This window comes from Ceratotherium simum, chromosome 32 (genome assembly GCF_057802395.1).
Source record: "Ceratotherium simum simum isolate JZ-2026a chromosome 32, ASM5780239v1, whole genome shotgun sequence".
NCBI lineage: Eukaryota > Metazoa > Chordata > Mammalia > Perissodactyla > Rhinocerotidae > Ceratotherium > Ceratotherium simum.
This window is the reverse complement of record NC_141931.1, coordinates 9,628,188-9,647,757: the sequence shown is the minus strand read 5'-3', so window position 1 is coordinate 9,647,757 and position 19,570 is coordinate 9,628,188. Positions and strand designations below refer to the sequence as shown.

The window sequence follows — 19,570 nt, the reverse complement described above, 5'->3', positions numbered from 1 at the left end:
ATTAACCCTTTATCAGATATATAATTTGTAAATATTTTCTCGTATTCTGTGGTTTGTCTTTTCACTCTGTTTGATAGTGTCCTTTGATGTGCAAGAGTTTTTAATTTTTGTGAAGTCTAATTTATCTGTTTTTTCCTGTTGCCTGTGCTTTGGGGTCATATCCAAGAAATCATTGCCAAATTCAGTGTCATGAAGCTTTTGCCCTATGTTTTCTTCTAAGCTTTATAGTTTTAGCTCTTATGTTTATGTCTTTGATCCATTTTAGGTTAATTTTTGTATATGGTGTAACATAAGGATTCAACTTCATTCTTTTGTCTGTGGATATCCAGTTTTCTCAACACCATTTGTTGAAAAGACTGTTCTTTCCCCATTGAATGGTCTTGGCAGTATTGTCAAAAATCATTTGACCGTATATATGAAGTTTTATTTCTGGGCTCTGATCTATGTCTGTTTTTATGGTAGTACCACACAGTTTTGATTACTGTAGCTTTGTAATAAGTTTTAAAATCAGGAAATGTGACACCTCCAACTTTAGTCTTCTTTTCCAGTATTGTTTGGGTTATTGGTGGTCCTTTGAGATTCCATATGAGTTTTAGGATGGATTTTTTTCTATTTCTGCAAAAAATCTTGTTGGGATTTTGATAGGGAATGCATTGAATCTGTGCTTTGGGTAATATTGACATCTTAACAATATCAGGTCTTCCAATCCATGAACATAGGATGTCTTTCCATTTCTTTGTGTCTTTTTTAATTTCTTTCAGCAATGTTTTGTAGTTTTACTGTACAAATCTCTCACCTACTTGGTTAAATTTATTCTTAAGTGGGTATTTTTGGTGCTATTGTAAATAGAATTATTAATTTCAATCTTATTAAATTTGCAAATCTAATAAAATCTAATCTAATAATAAATAATCTAATAAATCTAATAATAAAATCTAATTATTAATTATTAATCTTAATTTCCTTTTTGGATTCATTGTTAGTGTATAGAAATGCAACTGATTTTTGTGTGTTGATTTTGCATCCTGCAACTTTCCTGAATTCATTTATTAATTCTATCAGTCTTTTTTGTGGATTCTTTAGGGTTTTCTACATATAAGATCGTGTTATCTGTGACTAGAGATAATGTTATTCTTCCTTTCCAGTTTGGATCCCTTTTATTTTTTTTTCTTGACTGCTTACTGTGACTAGGACTTCCAGTTCTATGTTGAATAGAAGTGGCAAAAGTAGGCATCCTTGTCTGGTTCCTGATCTTAGAGAAAAGGCTTTTAGTTGTTCACCAATGAGTATGATGTTAGCTGTGGGTTTTTCATATATGGCCTTTATTATGTTCAAGTAATTTCCTTCTATTCTTAGTTTTATTATTTATTTATTTATTTGTCTTGAAAGGGTGTCTTGAAAGAGTGGTGAATTTTATCAAATGGTTTTCTGCATCAATTTAAATGATCATGTGTCTTTTTTACCTTCATTTTGTTATTGTGGTTTATTACATTGATTGATTTTCATATATGGAACAATTCTTGCATTCCAGGAATAAATCCTACTTGGTCATTGTATTTGTTCCTTTTAATATGCTGTTGAATTAAGTGTGCTGGTAATTTCTTTGAGGATTTTTGTATCAATGTTTATAAGGATATTGGTCTTCAGTTTCTTTTCTTCTAGTGTCTTTGTCACTTTGGAACCAGGGTAACGCTATCCTCATAGAATGAGTTGGGAACCGTTCCCTCCTTTTAAAGTTTTGGAAGAATTTGAGAGGGATTGATGTTAATTTTTCTTTAAATGTTCGGTAGAATTCACCAGTGAAGCCATCTGGTTCTGGGCTTTTTGTTGTTGTTGTTGTTGAGAGGTTTTTGATTACTGATTCAATTTCCTTACTAATTATAGATCTATTCAAGTTTTTTATTTCTTCATGATTCAGTCTTGGTAGGTTGTGTGTTTCTAAAAATGTGTCCATTTTCATTTAGTTTATCCATTATGCTGGCATACAGTTGTTCATAGTACTATCTTATAATCCTTTTTATTTCTATGAAATAAGCATTAATGTCCCTTCTTTCATTTCTGATTTTAGTTATTTGTATCTTCTCTCTCTCTCTCTTTTTTTTTTAGTCAATCTACCTAAAAGTTTGTCAATTTTGTTTATTTCTTTGAAAAACCAACTCTTGGTTTTGTTGATTTTGTCTATTGTTTTTCTGTTCTCTACCTTATTTATCTCTACTCTAATCTTTATTATTTCCTTCCTTTTACTATCTTTGGGTTAAATTTGTTCCTCTTATTCTAATTCTGCTTTTAGGGTAAAAAATTAGGTCATTGATTTGAGATTTTTCTTCTTTTTTAACATAAGCTTTTACAGCTATAAAGTTGCCTCTTAGTACTGCTTTTGCTGCATCCCATAAGTTTTGCTATGTCGTATTTTCATTTTAATTTGTTTCAAGATATTTTCTAATTCTCCTTGTGATTCGTTGTATGACTCACTGGCTAAGAGTGTGTTGTTTAGGGCCGGCCCCGTGGCTTAGCGGTTAAGTGCACGCGCTCCGCTGCTGGCGGCCCGGGTTTGGATCCCGGGTGCGCACCGACGCACCGCTTGTCCAGCCATACTGAGGCCGCGTCCCACATACAGCAACTAGAAGGATGTGCAGCTATGACATACAACTATCTACTGGGGCTTTGGGGGAAAAATAAATAAATAAATAAAATTAAAAAAAAAAGAGTGTGTTGTTTAATTTCCACATATTTCTGGATTTTCCAATTTTCCTTCTGCTGTTTATTTCTAGTTTCATCCTATTTTGATCGGAAAGATACTTTGTATGTTTTCAGTCTTTTAAAATTTGTTAAGACTTGTTTTGTGGCCTACTATGTGGTTTATCCTGGAGAATGTTCCTTGTACACATGAGAAAAATATATGTTCTGCTGTGATGGGGTGGTCTGTTCTCTTAATGTCTGTTAGACCAAATTGGTCTATAGTGTTGTTCAAGTGCTATATTTCCTTATTGATGTCTGTCTCATGGTTCTATTGTTCTATTATTGAAGGTGGGGTATTAAAGTCTCCTACTGTTATTGTAGAGCTGTCTATTTTTCCCTTCAATTCTGTCAGTGTTTGTTTCATATATTTTGGAGCTCTGATGTTTTGTGCATATTTATTTATAATTGTTATATCTTCTTGCAGAATTGATCCTTTTATCATTATATAATGATAACATCTAACATCCATTCATTTCAACCTGAAGGAGTCTCTTTAGCAGTTCTTATAGGACAGATATAGTTGTAATGAACTCCCTTAGCTTTTTTTAATTTGTCAATGTGTTAATTTCTCCCTCATTTTTGAAGGACAGTTTTGCCAGATATAAAATTGTCAGTTGATGAGTTTTTCTTTCAGCACATTAAATATAGTATCCCACTGCCTTCTGGCTTACAAAGTTTCTGCTGAGAAATCTTATTAAGGATCCCTTGGAAATGATGAGTTGCTTTTCTCTTGTTGCTTTCAAGATTCCTTCTTTGTCTTTGTCTTTTGACAGCTTGATTATAATGTGTCTTGGTGTGGGTTTCTTTGGATTTGTTCTTACAGTTTGTTGAGACTTTTGGATTTGTAGATCCATGTGTATAGATTTGTACATCCATGTCCTTCCTTAAATTTGTGATGTTTTCAGCCATTATTTCTTCAGATAAACTCTCTGCCCCTTTCTCTCTCTTTTTCTTCTTCTGGGACTCTTATAATGCTTATCTTGGTCCTCTTGATGGTATCCCATAAGTTCCTTAGGCTCTGTTCACTTTTCTTCATTATTTTTTGTTTTGCTTCTCATACTCCATAATTTCAAATGACTTGTTTTCAGGGTCACTGATTTTCTTCTGCCTGTTCAAGTCTGCTAGTAAACCCTTCTAGGGAATTTTTCAATTCAGTTATTTTATTTTTCATATCCAGAATTTCTGTTTGGTTCTTTTTTATAATTTCTATCTCTTCGTAGATACTCTCAAGTGTTCCCTTTATCTCTATTCTCTGGGGGAAAAAAAGCATAAGATGGCATTGTTTCTTTCTTAAATGTTGGATAGAATTCATTGGTAAAAGCATCTGAAAATTTTCTATTTACTGTTTTCTATTCATTTCTAATATTCAGCAAATACTTATAGAGTACCTTCTCTCTGCCAGTCATGGTTTTAAGAGTCTTTGGGCTACATTAGTGAGCAAGCTGGATAAAAATTTTAGCCCTCTTTGGGCTTACATTCTAGTAGCATAGAATAACAATAAATAAAACATAATAAACAGGAAATGGTGTAGTGTGTCAGGCAGTAATAAGTGCTATGAAAATAGAGTAAGGTAAGAGGGATCAGGAGTTGGGAGGCAGAATGGGGTGGAGGAGGACAGGTTGAGATTTTACATAAGATGGTCAGGGTAGGACTTATTGAGAAAGTGATGGCTGATGTAAGACCCGAAGGAAGTAAGGGAGTAGGCCATGTGGATATCTGGAGAAAGAGCATTCCATGTAGAGGGAAGAGACAGCCCAAAGGGAGATCCTCCCCGCTGTGTTTTAGAATGAACATGAAGGCAGTTTGGTTATTTTAGTAAAGAAGAATTAAGTACAGGTTTACAAAAGCAGCCAGAATAATTGTTGAGATGAATGTTAAGATCCTGAAGTAAGGTAAATTTTTCACTGTATTATGTTCTTTTTTCTATCATGAAAAAAACTGCAACAGCTCCATATGTAATAAATCAGTTTGAAAAGATGATTCTTCATTTTTAAAATGTGGCTTTATAAGTATCTTTTCAGAATTATGATAAGTAGATAAACCAAAATACAGTAAATATATATGTCAAAAATAATTCTTTAGCTTATATAATCATATAATTAAGAGCTTAATTATACATTTTAGCTTTATGAGCTAGAGAATTATTTTTTATTCTGTGAGTGCTAAAGGACTAGAAACAATATGAACATTCATTGCTATGTAGAATACAATTTCCTGTAATCATTAAATAATTAGTTGTTTACTAACTGTAACATTTTATTATATTTTTAAAGAATAAACAGCTGTCTAGTGGAATCAATATAGTTTAGGAGTCAGAAGTCTTGCTTCTGTACTAAATCTTGAAATTCTTTAATGTTAAATTTTGAGGAAGTTATTTTAGGTTTCATTTTACGTACTTGTTGGGAATATTGTTTGTTTTAAATGGGATTTGACTAGGTGTATTCTGTTTCTAAAATGCCTGTGCTTTTGTCATTCTGTGATTATTGTTTTATAATATAGCAATGCACTGCTTTAAATTTTGTCTTATTGAGAACTTTTTTTTATAGACATACATGTGTTTAATAAATTTCTTAATATAGTTCTTTTTTAATCAATAGAGTTAGACTTAGTTTCAAGTACTTCAAGCATATATTGTCAGATGAAGCAAGTGAACTTCAGATTAATGTCTACAGTATGGTTCTACTTTGTAGGAAAAGAGATCACCATATTTTAAAAACTAAAATTTGTGTGTATTATGTGTTGTGGCTGTATATATTTGTAATGGAGATAGAAACGAAGATGTATTAAGGTATAAATCTTGTAAATATATCAGTAATAAAAATTATTATTTCAAGGTACTATTTTAATTTCTGCATCCCCTATCCACCAAATAAGAAAACGTTGTACATTTACCCTTAGACTTTTAGATATGTCTTATTTTTTTTTTTTAATTTTTTGTTTATTGCTGTAACATTGGTTTATAACATTGTAAAAATTTCAGGTGTACATCATTGTACTTCTATTTCTGCATGGACTACATCATGTTCACTAATTACACAAAATACTAATTACAACCCATCACCACACACATGTACCGAATTATCCCTTTCACCCTCCTCCCTCCCCCCTTCCCCTCTGGTAACCACCAATCCAATCTCTGTCCCTATGTATTTGTTTATTGTTGTTATTATCTACTACTTAATGAAGGAAATCATACAGTATTTGACCTTCTCCCTCTGACTTATTTCACTTTGCATTATACCCTCAATGTCCATCCATGTTGTCACAAATGGCTGGATTTCGTCGTTTCTTATGGCTGAGTAGTATTCCATTGTGTATATATACCACAGCTTCTTTATCCATTCGTCCCTTGATGGGCACTTAGGTTGCTTCCAAGTCTTGGCTATCGTGAATAAGGCTGCAATGAACACAGGGGTGCATGTACCTTTGCAAATTGGTGTTTTCAAGTTCTTTGGATAAATACCCAGCAGTGGAATAGCTGGATCATATGGTAGTTCTATCCTTGATTTTTTGAGGAATCTCCATACTGTTTTCCATAGTGGCTGCACCAGTTTGCACTCCCACCAGCAGTGTATGAGAGTTCCCTTCTCTCCACATCCTCTCCAACACATGTTGTTTCCTGTCTTGTTAATTATAGCCATTCTGACAGGCGTGAGGTGATATCTCATTGTAGTTTTAATTTGCATTTCCCTGATAGTTGATGATTTTGAACATCTTTTCATGTGTCTGTTGGCCATCTGTATATCTTCTTTGGAGAAATGTGTGTTCAGGTCTTTTGCCCATTTTTTAATTGGGTTGGTAGTTTTTTTGTTGTTGAGATGCATGAGTTCTTTATATATTTTGGAGATTAAGCCCTTATCAGATGTATGGTTTGCAATTTTGTTGATCTTTTCAAAGAACCAGCTCTTGGTTTTATTAATTTTTTCTATTGTTTTTTTGGTCTCCATTTCATTTATTTCTGCTCTGATTTTTATTATTTCCCTTCTTCTACTGATTTTGGGTTTTGTTTGTTCTTCTTTTTCCAGTTCCTTTAGGTGCATTGTTAGATTGTTTATTTGAGATTTTTCTTGTTTGTTGAGATAGGCCTGTATTGCTATAAACTTCCCTCTTAGAACCGCTTTTGCTGTATCCCATAAATTCTGGCATGTTGTATTTTCGTTTTCATTTGTCTCCAGGTATTTTTTGATTTCTTCTTTGATTTCTTCGTTAACCCAGTCGTTGTTCAGTAGCATTTTGTTTAATCTCCATGTATTTGTGGCTTTTCTGATTTTCTTCCTATAGTTGATTTCTAGTTTCATACCGTTGTGGTCAGAAAAGATGCTTGGTATTATTTCAGTCTTCTTAAATTTATGGAGACTTGTTTTGTGGCCTAATATGTGATCAATCCTGGAGAATGTTCCATGTGCATTTGAAAAGAACGTGTATTCTTCGGTTTTTGGATGGAATGCTCTGTATATATCTCCTAGGTCCATCTGTTCTGGTGTGTCGTTTAAGGCCAATGTTTCCTTATTGATCTTCTGTTTGGATGATCTATCCGTTGGTGTAAGTGGAGTGTTAAAGTCCCCTACTATTATTGTGTTACTGTCTATTTCTGTTTTTATGTCTGTTAATAATTGCTTTATATATTTAGGTGCACCGACATTGGGTGCGTAGATATTTACAAGTGTTATATCCTCTTGTTGGATTGTTCCCTTGATCATTATGTAATGCCCTTCTTTGTCTCTTTTTACAGTTTTTGTTTTAAAGTCTATTTTGTCTGATATGAGTACTGCTACCCCAGCTTTCTTTTCATTGCCATTTGCGTGGAGTATCTTTTTCCATCCCTTCACTTTCAGTTTGTGAGTGTCTTTAGGTCTGAAGTGTGTCTCTTGTATGCAGCATATATATGGGTCTTGTTTTTATCCAGTCAGCCACCCTATGCCTTTTAATTGGAGCATTTAGTCCATTGACGTTTAAAGTAGCTATTGATAAGTATGTACTTACTGCCATTTTTTAACTTTTTTTTTTTTTCCCCTCAGTGTTTTAGTAGTCCTTCTCTGTTCCTTACTTCTTCTATACAGAATTGATGGTCACTTTAGTTTGACCTCTGTCTGAAAGCTGTACTCTTTAACTCCCCTCCTCCCTCCTTTTGTGTTTTTTATATCATATCTAACCTCTTTTTTGTGCATTTGTATCCATTACGTTCTAATCGTGGAAATAGATAATTTTTCCTATTTGTGGTCTTCTCTTTTCCCCTTAAATCAGTCCCTGTAACATTTCTTGTAACACTGGTTTCTTGGTGACAAACTCCTTTAATTTTTGCTTATCTGGGAAAATTTTGATCTCTCCTTCCATTTTGAACGATAACCTTGCTGGGTAGAGTATTCTTGGCTGTAAGTTTTTCCTTTTAGCTCTTTAAATATATCGTGCCATTCTCTTCTAGCCTGTAAGGTTTCTGCTGAGAAGTCAGCTGATAGCCTTATGGGGTTTCCTTTGTGTGTAACTTGACATTCTCTTGCGGCTTTTAGGATTCTCTCTTTATCTTTAATTGTGGACATTTTGATTTTGATGTGTCTTGGTGTGGGCCTCTTTGGGTTTATCTTGTTTGGGGCTCTCTGTGCCTCCTGTACCTGGATGTCTGTTTCCTTCCTTAGGTTAGGGAAGTTTTCATCTATTATTTCTTGAAATAGATTCTCTGCCCCCTTGTCTCGCTCTTCTCCTTCCGGGACACCTATAACACGGATGTTAGTGCGCTTGATGTTGTCCCAGAGGTCCCTTAGACTGTCTTCACTCTTTTTAATTCTTTTCTCTTTTACCTGTTCACCTTGGGTAATTTCTTCTAGTCTTTCTTCCAGCTCACAGATCCGTTCTTCTGTATCCTCTACTCTGCTTTTGAGTCCCTCTAGTGAATTTTTCATTTCCAGTATTGTATTCTTCATTTCTGATTGGTTCTTTTTTATATCTTCCATTTCTTTGTTGACATTCTCACTGAGTTCATCTATTCTTCTCCCCAGATCAGTGAGCATCCTTAACACTCTTAGTTTGAACTCTCTGTCGGGTAGGTTGCTCATTTCTGTTTCACTTAGTTCCTTTTCTGGGGTTTTGTCCTGTTCCCTTACTTGGAATGTATTCTTTTGCCTCCTCATTTTGCCTCTTTCCCTGTGCTTGTGTCTACGTATTAGGTAGGTCAGCTATGTCTCCTGCTCTTGGATAGGTGACCTTATGTAAGTGATGCCTTAGGAGGCTTCCAGTGTGCTTCCCTCAGTTCTCAATGTTCCAGGGGTGACCCCTATGTGGGCTACGTGTGTCCTTCTATTGTGGCCTAGTAGCTCTCCCTATAGGCGCCCAGGGAGGCTGAGTTATGCTCCTGGCCAGCTGTTGTAATGCTCAGCTGCTTGTAGTTGTTGTGGGCCCTTCAGTCTCTTTATCAGGTGTGGGGAGCCCTAGCACAGTTGGCTGTAAGTTCTAATGCCACATTTGTGTTGCAGTATTTCTTTTAAGTGAGTAGGCCCCCAGCGTGGCAGGTTGTTAGGCTCAGGGCCTTACAATTGCTGTAAGCCTCTAGCCTATTAGGTCTCTTGTCAGCTCTCTGAGGATTGCAGCTGGGTGGGGCTGCCCTCAGGCACAGGAGCACCCAATTGTTTCAGGCTTTGGAAGGTGGGGCAAACCTCCTATGTGGGTCTTTGAGAAGCACAAGTCTTCTGCAGCTGACAAGCCCTGTTGCCCACAGGTCCACACACACAGTCAACACAGTCCTGCCCCGTGTGAGCGCCCCGAGCTCCCCAAGCGGACCCAGTCTCTCCACGGCGGGAGCCCCACACACTCCGCCACCACCCCACACTCTCCACCGGCTCCTTGTGCACACCCTGCCCTGCTCAAGTCAGCTCAGTTGCCAGGCTGCAGAGAATCCAGTCACCAATCTACGCAGGCCCACACGTTGCCTGAGGGCTTGTTGTTGGGTGGGGCCAGTCTCTAGGGTGGGCTGCCTGCCCTGGCTGAGCTGGATTAAATCGGTGCTCTAGCGGGTGGGGCAGACCCTGGGCTAGCAGTCCTCAGGGAGAACTCCAATGGCCTGTGTGTCAGCACGCTCACACCAGGCCACAACAATGGCCGCCGCCAATGTCCCAGTCCCTGGAGAGGTCTCACCCCTCACCGAGATGCACTCAGGGCCTATTAGGTGAGTCTCTTGTCACTGAAGTACTGTGTACCTTTCTTTCTGGTGATTTTAGGATGCTTTCTGGAATGGGTGAGTTTGTGCATGGGCCCTTTAAGAGCCAGTTTTAGTTTCTTTGTGAACCGGGTTTTCTGGGGGTGCTACCCAATGCTTTAGTAGCAGGCAAAGTCAGATATTATGCCGCTGGTGTCGATTGTGCTGGGTCCACAAAATGCCCACAGCGGGGGCGCTCCCCGGCTCAGGGCCCCGCGTCTCCAGGGAGGCTGCGGACCTGTGAGCTGCTCCCGGCGGCCGTGACGCTGGCGGCTTGTGAAGGCGGCGTTTTTCCTCTCCGGAAGGGAGTCTCTGCCTCTTCTACCCCAGTTAGGATTGTCCGTTGTTGCAGGAGTTCCTCTCATCCAGTGTTCAGTTCTGTCTCAGGGGTAATTTTTCCACGAGTAGTTGTAAATTGGCTGTGTCCACGGGAGGAGGTGAGTTCAGAGTCTGCCTACGCCGCCATCTTGACTCCTCTTCTTCTAGATATGTCTTCTGATTATCTGTAATTTACAGCAGTCAGTATTAATATTAAATGTCAAAAGAAATTCTATAAATCTTATAATTTACAACCATGTATAACATAATACAAAGGCTCTCCCTCCATAACTGCTTTCCTTAATTAAGCTTCCATTAAGTTCTAGTCACCATGACTTTGGAAAACATAAACTCGTTTGCATTGAGGTAAACACACAAGTTGTTTATACATAGATTCATTTAAAGTTTCTGAAACATGAGTTATTCTGACAGCTGAGAGTGAAAAGAAAGAGATATATTTTCACCAACAGCTATGCTTGGTTTATTTTGATTTGAAAGTTGTTGATGGAACATCCATTTAAACAGATGAAGGTTAAGCAGTTGAGTCTGGTTTCTTTAAGTGCTTCTTAAGTGGCATCATGGCAGCCATCACCGTTCACTCCAGTTTCAGAGAAAAAGTGATGTAATACAAGTTTCTGCAATTCAGCCAGTCCTGGTGCCATTTTCATGAATATGCTTTATCCACCTAATAGGCCCTGTGTGCATCTCGGTGAGAGGCAAGACCTCTCCAGGGACTGGGACAGTGGCGGCGGCCATTGTCGTGGCCCGGTGTGGGCGCGCCGACACAGACGCTGTTGGAGCTCTCCCTGGGGCCTGCCAGCCCAGGGTCTCTTATTGAGAACTTTTAAAGAGGAAATTGTATTTTAGAAAAACTCCTGTTTGTGTTTAACGTCCAGCTCCAATCTTGCTTATTTTCTGTGTCTTTTCATGATCACTTCAGAATTAATTGCTTCTTCACCTGGGCTGCTATTGCACTTTATGCCTATTTCTATTATTTATCACTTTTCATAATATATTATTGTTACATATTTATTTATCTATCCACGAGTCATATCCCCAAAACTCTAAAATGCTTTGCATACATTTGGTGTTCAGACCTTTTTACAATTGAATTCTTATGTCTGTATATTTAAAGACCAGTAGTTAATTCCTAATAGTTCATGTAGCAGAAATTAAGATTGTGTTCAATAACATTACCACTTGAAAAGCAGTATTCCATATAATGTTTCTCCTGGTTGAAAACTCCTGTTTCAGGCATTTAACAAGATTTAATTTGGTCTTTTGGTCTAACTTTTATATGGATGGCATAAATACTTATTTGCATGAGTCAAGTAGATAGATGTAAGAAGTAGTTATTTTGTCACTGATTGTGAAATCACTAAAGTGGATGATTATTACTGATTACCTCCTACTTGTTCCTTTGCATTTTGGATCAAAGGCACAAATTTCATAAACATTAAGTGTTCTAAGAAATATTCATAAATATGTTTTTGTGTAGTGATGTAATTTTTAGCAGGCATTCATAGCCATTTACTAGATTATGTGCCCTTAAGTATCATGAATCAGCATATGATCCTTATTTTGTTTAGATTTTCAGATTCTTTTCAGCTCTCCTTAATCCTTATTTCTCTCCTTCATTTAAGAAACTTTTTTGTGTGTGAGGAAGATCAGCCCTGAGCTAATACCCATGCCAATCCTCCTCTTTTTTGCTGAGGAAGACTGGCCGTGAGCTAACATCCGTGCCCATCTTCGGTTTGAGCCCATCGGTTTGAGCCGAGATCTGAAGGCTGAGAAGGAACCAAAGAAAAAGACTAATTGAGGCCAAACAGCAATTACTGATAATAGATGTTGAGAATGAACTCAATGTTTGATGCACATTGATTTGTAGTGTTTGAGATGAGATGATTAATGAGTTTATTATTACTTCCATTTTTTCAATTAAGTATTAAGTAAGGGCATCATTTGGGAAGTTTTGTGGGAAAAGGTGAACAGCAGAGGGGACAATTTGAGTAGAGAAAAATTTGAGAAAAGAGATCACTATGAAATAGTCGTTCCAGAGAGAAGGGAATATACAAACCAGAGAAGTGCAATAGAATTGCTAAGCAGTGTTGAGGGTCTACCTGTAGGTATTTTTATCCTGAATTTAAAGTGAAACTAGTCAACATGGTTGTGTGGTTTTCTCCAGCTACAGGCACAGGTGTGAAGAAGGTATAGAGTTTAACCAGAGTTGGTTTTTTTACCCCAGGAGATTGTGGTGCAGAAAGAGAGGAACAAGAGTGTTGAGGGCATTTGCAAGGAAATCACAGTGATTCAAGCTGTAGAATTTATGCTGGGGAAAGAGAAAATGAAGAGGGAATGAAGACTAAAGAGGGTTGATGGATGTAAAGAGAGTGAGGAATCAATGGATTGGTGGTGTGGATGAGGTTGAAAGTTGTGGTCAAACAAGTGAATGTCATGGGCTAATATTATTATGTAATATTAATACATATTTTAATAGATATGTTTCTGTGTCCATGCACACACGTACAAGCACAATTGCAATAAACTTTTTAACTTGAAAAGAGTGTAATTTAGCATAGATAATTGAAAAAATGTGAGGGCTACCAGAACTGCTAAGAGCTCTTTCTGTTCTTTTTTTTTTTTTAATTTTATACAAATGGTTGAATGTATTATAGGGAGAACATGAAACATTAAAAGCACTACTTGGAAGTCAAGAAACCTGGGATCTCTTCTCAGATTATATATAAAATCTCCTTTTTAAAGTCACTTGACCTCACTGGCCATATTCTCCTAATTATTTCAGCACTGTGCCAGGTGCTGGGCATATAGTGATGACAGATAAGGGTGGATACAGAGGGCTGTGGGAGTACAGAGGTGGGACGTGCAACCCAAATAGGATGGAGAGCGGTCACATTTCGAGGAAGGAACGTCTAAGCTAAGATCTGAAAGATAAGTAGGAGTCAGAATTTAGCAAAGAAACCACAGGGAGAGGTGGGAGGGAATCGTGTATATTAAGATCCTTAAGAAAAAGAAATGACCTGAAGGATCCCAAGTGGGTTATAGTGTCTGAGAGAAGTGTTGAGACATGAGGCTAGAAAATTAAGCAAGGACCAAGGACCTGGTGGATTATATTAAAGAAATTTCATCCTACAAGCAATGGGGGATCCATCGTTGGGTTTTACATAGAGAAGTACGATCACAGAGTGGGGGATTTGCTTTGATGAAGAAGTTGAAGTTCATTCTCGGCAGTCTAGTGGTTAAGATTCGGCACTCTCAACGCAGCGGCCCTGTTTGTTTCCTGATCGGGGAACCAAGCCACCCATCTGTCAGGCATCATACTGTGGTGGTTGTGTGTTGCTGTGATGCTGAAAGCTATGACACTGGTATTTCAAATACCAGCAGGGTCACCTACGGTGGACAGGTTTCAGCGAAGCTTCCAGACTAAGACAGACTAGGATGAAGGAGCTGGCCACCCACTTCCAACCAATTGGCCATGAAAACCCTGTGAAAAGCAGCAGAGCATTGCCTGATACGGTGCTGGAAGGTGAGAAGATGGAGCAAAAAGACCGGGCAGGGTTCTACTCCACGGTAAACAGGGTAGCTAGGAGTCAGGATCAGCTGGATGGCACTAACAAAACGAGGTTCATTCTAAAATTCTTTGATTCAGTGTATTAATACCTGAATATAAGGCAGTAAATCAAAGTGATTTAAATATATACCTCTTATTTTAATCTGAAAATAATTAATAGCAATTAATATGAGGCTAAATTAAACATAGAAATAAAGCCCTGCTTACAAGGTATTATTAAACTCATATTAATCTGTTTGGAAAAAGAATCGAAATTAAAACTTTCTATGGCTGAATACGTTTGGTTACTGCTGTATGTTTTCCATTATATCAGTGAAAATATTAGTTAATTTCCCATGAGTTTATGTGTGCCATTTAAAATTCCCCATCAAATGTAGATGAAACTCTGTACTTTTTCTCTCCAGTGATTTAAACTTTTGAAATGCTTCCATTAATTGGAAAAACAATCATCTTTGATAACTTTCCTGATCCTTCTGATACATGGGAAATCACCGAAACAATCAGCAAAGGAACTTATGGGAAAGTCTTTAAAGTGTCGAATAAGAAAAATGGCCAAAAAGCAGCAGTCAAAATTCTGGATCCAATTCATGTAAGTCACATTGTTTTTATCATGTAATTAACTTTGTTTTTGTCTTTATTAAATAGTTAAAACATCTATAAGTATCTTATCTTGATTTCTTTATCACAATATCAGTTACAATTTGAAGAAAATGTAAAAAAAAAAAACTACTTGATAGATTGTCCTTGTTTATCATATGCTTAACATATAAAATAGAGCCCAATAAATAATTGATAAATGAGTAAATATTTAATACAAATAAATACATAAATAAATACAACTCTCAACAGTTCCACAGTTGATTTAACATTATTTTAGATTGCAAAAAATTGTAACAATAGATTCACGGTCTAGAAGTAATCCTAAAGAGTCATCTTGACCAGAGTTCCTTTTCTTCCTGCATTTATTTAGACTTCAGGCAGAATTTCTCTTACCAAACCAGAAATATTTTTTTAATTAAATTTCAGAGAAGGGAAATTAATTTTTAGGTTTGCTTAAATGTTTTCAAAGCAGAAATGGTGTTCATTTATAATCAGGGTGAAGTTCCCGGTTAAGAATTGAATTTCATGTTCGGTCCTTATGGCCTCTTTAAGCAGCACCCCGATGGGATGCCCCTTTGCTTTTTTTGAAATAGCAATTGTGATAAGGGAACTACTAAGCCGTTTCTTTGTTTTTAAGAACATGAGGAGATTGATGAGATTCTGTTTCCTGGGAATGAGAGCTGGCTGTTTTGGAGCATTTTCAGCTCCTGGGAGATACGTAGCTCTCCCACAGCACGTGGGTGAGCCAGAGTGAGCTCAGTGACCACATAATCCCCAAACTTCCGTTGAGAGCAACTTCTCCCCTTACTCGACTCTTGCACATGTGATGGGAGCATGGCACGATGGAAATGGTGTGATGTGTGTGGGGAGGACGTCAGAGTCGCAGTGCTTGCTGTAGCTCAGCTAACAAACTGTAGGGCGGTGCAAACCCACGATAACCACAGTGTTTCATGTTATTTTGAGTAAAGGAGGAGTGGGGGTTTATTTTAAAGCAGTAAATTAGATACACCGGAGGGAAAAAATGAGAAGCGCTGTGCCCAGTCTTAACTGATGCTGAATGTCTTTGCATTCCCCTATTGGAAAGTTCTTACCATTTAAACTGAGGGAGAGCCACAAGTTAAGCTGTACCAAAGTGACTGTACCTCTCTCCTCTAGTCCTTGTAGTCAGGGGTTGAGGTTTGTGGTGGCAAGAGAAAGTGTTCCAGGCGGCTCTCAGTGTCTGGCCCCATAATTAGGGTCTGCAAAGGGTTCCTGGACCCAATTCCAGTGCGTGTGTGGAGGTTTCCCCACACCAACAGGCAGTTCTCAGATGCCAGCAGGTGGATTCTGACACTATCTCCCCAGAGATAGAGTCAGATTCCACAGGTGAAGGGCTCAGTCCCACAAGACCGCTCTCCACTTCAGATGCCAGTCGCAAGCCCAGATTGTTACCTTTGCTTCTGACTGACTGGCTATAAATCAGTGGTTCCCATGACCCCCTCCTTGGGTTTGATTAATTTGCTAGAATAGCTCACAGAACTCAAAAAAACCCGTTCACTCACTAGATTACCAATTGGTAACAAAGGATACAAATCAACAGCCAGATATCGAGATAAATAGGGCAGGGTCCTAGACACAGGAGCTTCTGTCGTCATGGAGCTTGGGGCCCAGCACAGTGGCACATGGTAAATATCCTGGTTTCCCGACATGGAAACTTTCTGAAAAAAGACCTATGAGTTGACCTTTTGTTTTTTTATGGAGGCTTCATTACAAAGCCATGATTGACTGAGTCATTGGCCATTGGCAATTGATTCCACCTCAAGGCCCCCCCACTTCCCCTCCCGGGAAATCAGGGAGTGGTACTGAAAGTTCAGTCCTTGATCACCTGGCTGGTTGTCCGGGCAACCAGCCCCACCATTGGGTGGAGTCCAAAAGCCACCTTCATTAGCAAAACAAAACACGAATTTCACCTTCATGGCCCTGAAGACAAGAGACCAAATCTTATAACAAAAGATGCTTCAGTTGCTCTTGGTACTCAAGAAATTCCAAGGGCTTTGGGAGCTGTGAGCCAGGAACTGTGGATGAAGACCAAATATAGCTGAGACATATATTTCTGTCGTCTGAATGACCAAATATATATATTTCTTATAAATCACAGTATTGCAGTGTTTCTCTCCCATTCCCCTGTTTCTTAATGGACAAGAACAAATGGTTTATGAATATATGTAGCCACTATTCTTTCATAATTCACTCATGTTTGGTATCCTACAAACCTTATAAATTATGTTTTGTTCTATTGCTTTAATGAAACGTTGATTTCATGACTATAGTACGAAATTTGTTCTTTTGCTGCTTTTATTCTTATCATAGTACATATATATTTTTCTAAGAATTATTTGTTCACTCTTCATTCATCATGCCACGTGTCAAATAAAAAAGATTTGTGGGCTGGCCCCGTGGCTTAACGGTTAAGTGCTCGCGCTCTGCTGCTGGCGGCCCGGGTTCAGATCCCGGGCACGCACCGATGCACCGCTTCTCCGGCCATGCTGAGGCCGCGTCCCACATACAGCAACTAGAAGGATGTGCAGCTATGACATACAACTATCTACTGGGGCTTTGGGGAGAAAAAGGGGAAAAAAAAAAAGGAGGAGGATTGGCAATAGATGTTAGCTTAGGGCCGGTCTTCCTCAGCAAAAAGAGGAGGATTGGCATGGATGTTAGCTCAGGGCTGATCTTCCTCACAAAAAAAAAAAAAGATTTGTAACCCAGAGATTATAATCTTAATAAAATAAATTTAAATGTATCCAAGCATTTTAAAGAATGGCTTTTTTTATTAAAAGGATCTTATTGTTATGGATTTTGAAATAGTAATTTTCTCTCCAAGAAAGGGATGGAATGAGCAGGATTAGAAAATAGTAAGTAGTAGACATGGAATCTAGTCCTGGATCTTATGCTAACCAGCTCTGTGACTCTTCTCTGAGCTTTAGTTTCTTCCTCTCAAATTAGAGTTCTAGTCTAAAATTCTTTCCAGCACTGTGATTCCATGATTCTGTCTTAAAACAATGTGGACGTTAAATGTTATTGTAAAAACAATAAAAGGCTTTCTTTTATTTATTACTCTGTGAGTTGTTTCATGTGTATGTGGTTTTCTAGGAACATGACTAAGTGGCCATCTTGCATTTTTATCAACAGGATAGCGACCTATTCTATTTCTGGCAAATGGGCCTTTAGCTAACTAAAGGCTATATGCCATCTTATATAATTTAACTCTATTTTACTTTTTTGGAAAGGTAGGAATTTATTGCTTGTATGACTAGTTTTCGAAAGCTTCAAAATATCCTATATTTCAAAGAAACAAAATCAGCCAGTTAAAAGTTTTTATTTTGAATCAATGGCTTTGCCATGGAAGCAAAGTTAACACCACAAAGAAAGGACAATCATCTGGAATAGTCCTCCATATAAGTTTCTTTCTAATTGTGTACAAAAATAGCCTTTTATTTATTCCTTTTTAATTCAATGAAATTAACATAATTGGAGAGGTATTTGATTAGCAGGAAAACTGCAGTCTCTCCCTTTAAACAATACAATGAGAAATTTCAATACATAGTTCTGAGCACAATAAAAACCATTATGACCTTGCTTTAACAAAATTAAATTCTCTATTTGGTAGTCTATAATATGTTTCTTTGACATTATTCATGTTTTTCTCACAGTTCTCTTCCTATGACTTTTTAAAACTAGGATATTGATGAAGAGATTGAAGCAGAGTATAATATCTTAAAAGCACTTTCTGACCACCCTAATGTGGTCAAATTCTATGGAATGTACTTTAAGAAAGATAAAATAAATGGAGATAAGCTATGGCTGGTTCTTGAGGTAAGTGTTTCAACATTATTTTATGGGTAGAATTTTGCAATGTGGTCTTGGAATGATTTAATGTTTATGTAAAGTTGACACCATAAAGCAATTCTTCTAGTATGTCCCTGACTGGTCACATCCTCAGTAGGATGTTGTGCCCAGTTCTGGCCTTGTCATATTAAGACACATTAGGAAATTAAAGGAAAGCCACCAAGACTGTTAAAGATTAAAAGGAAACATTTTCACAATAAAAGACTACAGAAACTAGGATTATTTTCCTTGCAGAAGAACAAGCTTAAAAGAGACTTCATTATAATATTTATTTATTCATCCATATTTTGTTCAACTAACACGTCACTGAGACTCTGTGCCAAGCGCTAGAATATAAGAGAAAATTAATGTTTAAAGTGAGGCTTCTTTAGACGAAAATGGTGAGCTGTGATTTTCTTTTTCTGTCTTCATTGAATACTAATGACGTAAACTTCAGAACCAGGTATTTACATTTATGGGGAAAAACCTTACTAGAAATGGTGTTGCATAGTGAATAAATTGCCAAAAGGAATCTGTAGAGTCTGCCTTTTCAAGTCCTGAGAGCAGGTTTGGACAGTTCTCTCTAACGCAGTACTGGAAGGTGATCCGCTAAGGTGACCACCAGTCCTGGAAGAATGTGGTTTTCTAATTTACATTGAATATATATTTTTTTAATTTATTTATTTCCCCCAAAGCCCCAGTAGATAGTTGTATGTCATAGCTGCACATCCTTCCAGTTGCTGCATGTGGGACGCGGCCTCAGCATGGCCGGAGAAGCGGTGCATCGGTGCGCGCCTGGGATCCGAACCGGGGCCGCCAGCAGCGGAGTGCACGCACTTAACTGATAAGCCATGGGGCCGGCCCCTACATTGAATATTATCATTCAAATGAGGTAGTCATTAATTCTAATAAAATTTATAAGAATTTTTATAAGTTGCTTTTATCAAACTCAGGACTAGTAAAACCTTTATTCGGCCACTATAACAGCATATATTTATTGCATTCATTATGATTTTATTATCATTTGATTATTCTGTTTCTTTTTGAAATGTTCTATTGGTTTTCCTGCAGTGGCACAATAATCATTTATAAATTATATTGTTTCCTTTATATTCTATTTTTTCCTATTATAGTTTTTAAATGATTCTATAAATAGTGGATGGTCATTGTAGAAAACGCTTGAAACTATAGAAAGAACCACTCTTAACATTTAACATAGTTCCTTCCTCTTTTTTTGTATGTTTAAAATTATTGACAATATTACTTATGAA

At 37.4% G+C, this 19,570-nt stretch overlaps 1 protein-coding gene across 13 annotated transcripts in view; it reads left to right on the top strand.

The window, feature by feature from the left end:
- The first annotated feature begins 9,774 nt into the window (after positions 1–9,774).
- MYO3A (myosin IIIA) overlaps positions 9,775–19,570 on the top strand; it is a 214,361-nt gene continuing 204,565 nt past the window's right edge. For 10 of the 13 annotated variants that reach the window (XR_015549326.1, XM_087420690.1, XM_087420691.1 and 7 more), the window contains exons 1-3: positions 9,775–9,895; positions 14,237–14,421; positions 18,153–18,287. Coding sequence is in view for 11 of the 13 variants with exons in the window: in XM_087420690.1 (XP_087276816.1) it covers positions 14,254–14,421; positions 18,153–18,287 (303 nt within the window). In the remaining 2 variants the exon portion in view is untranslated. Of the gene's footprint in view, positions 9,896–13,642; positions 13,788–14,236; positions 14,422–18,152; positions 18,288–19,570 lie in introns of all 13 variants that reach the window. The other 3 variants (XM_087420687.1, XM_087420692.1, XM_087420695.1) reach the window with 3 other exon arrangements.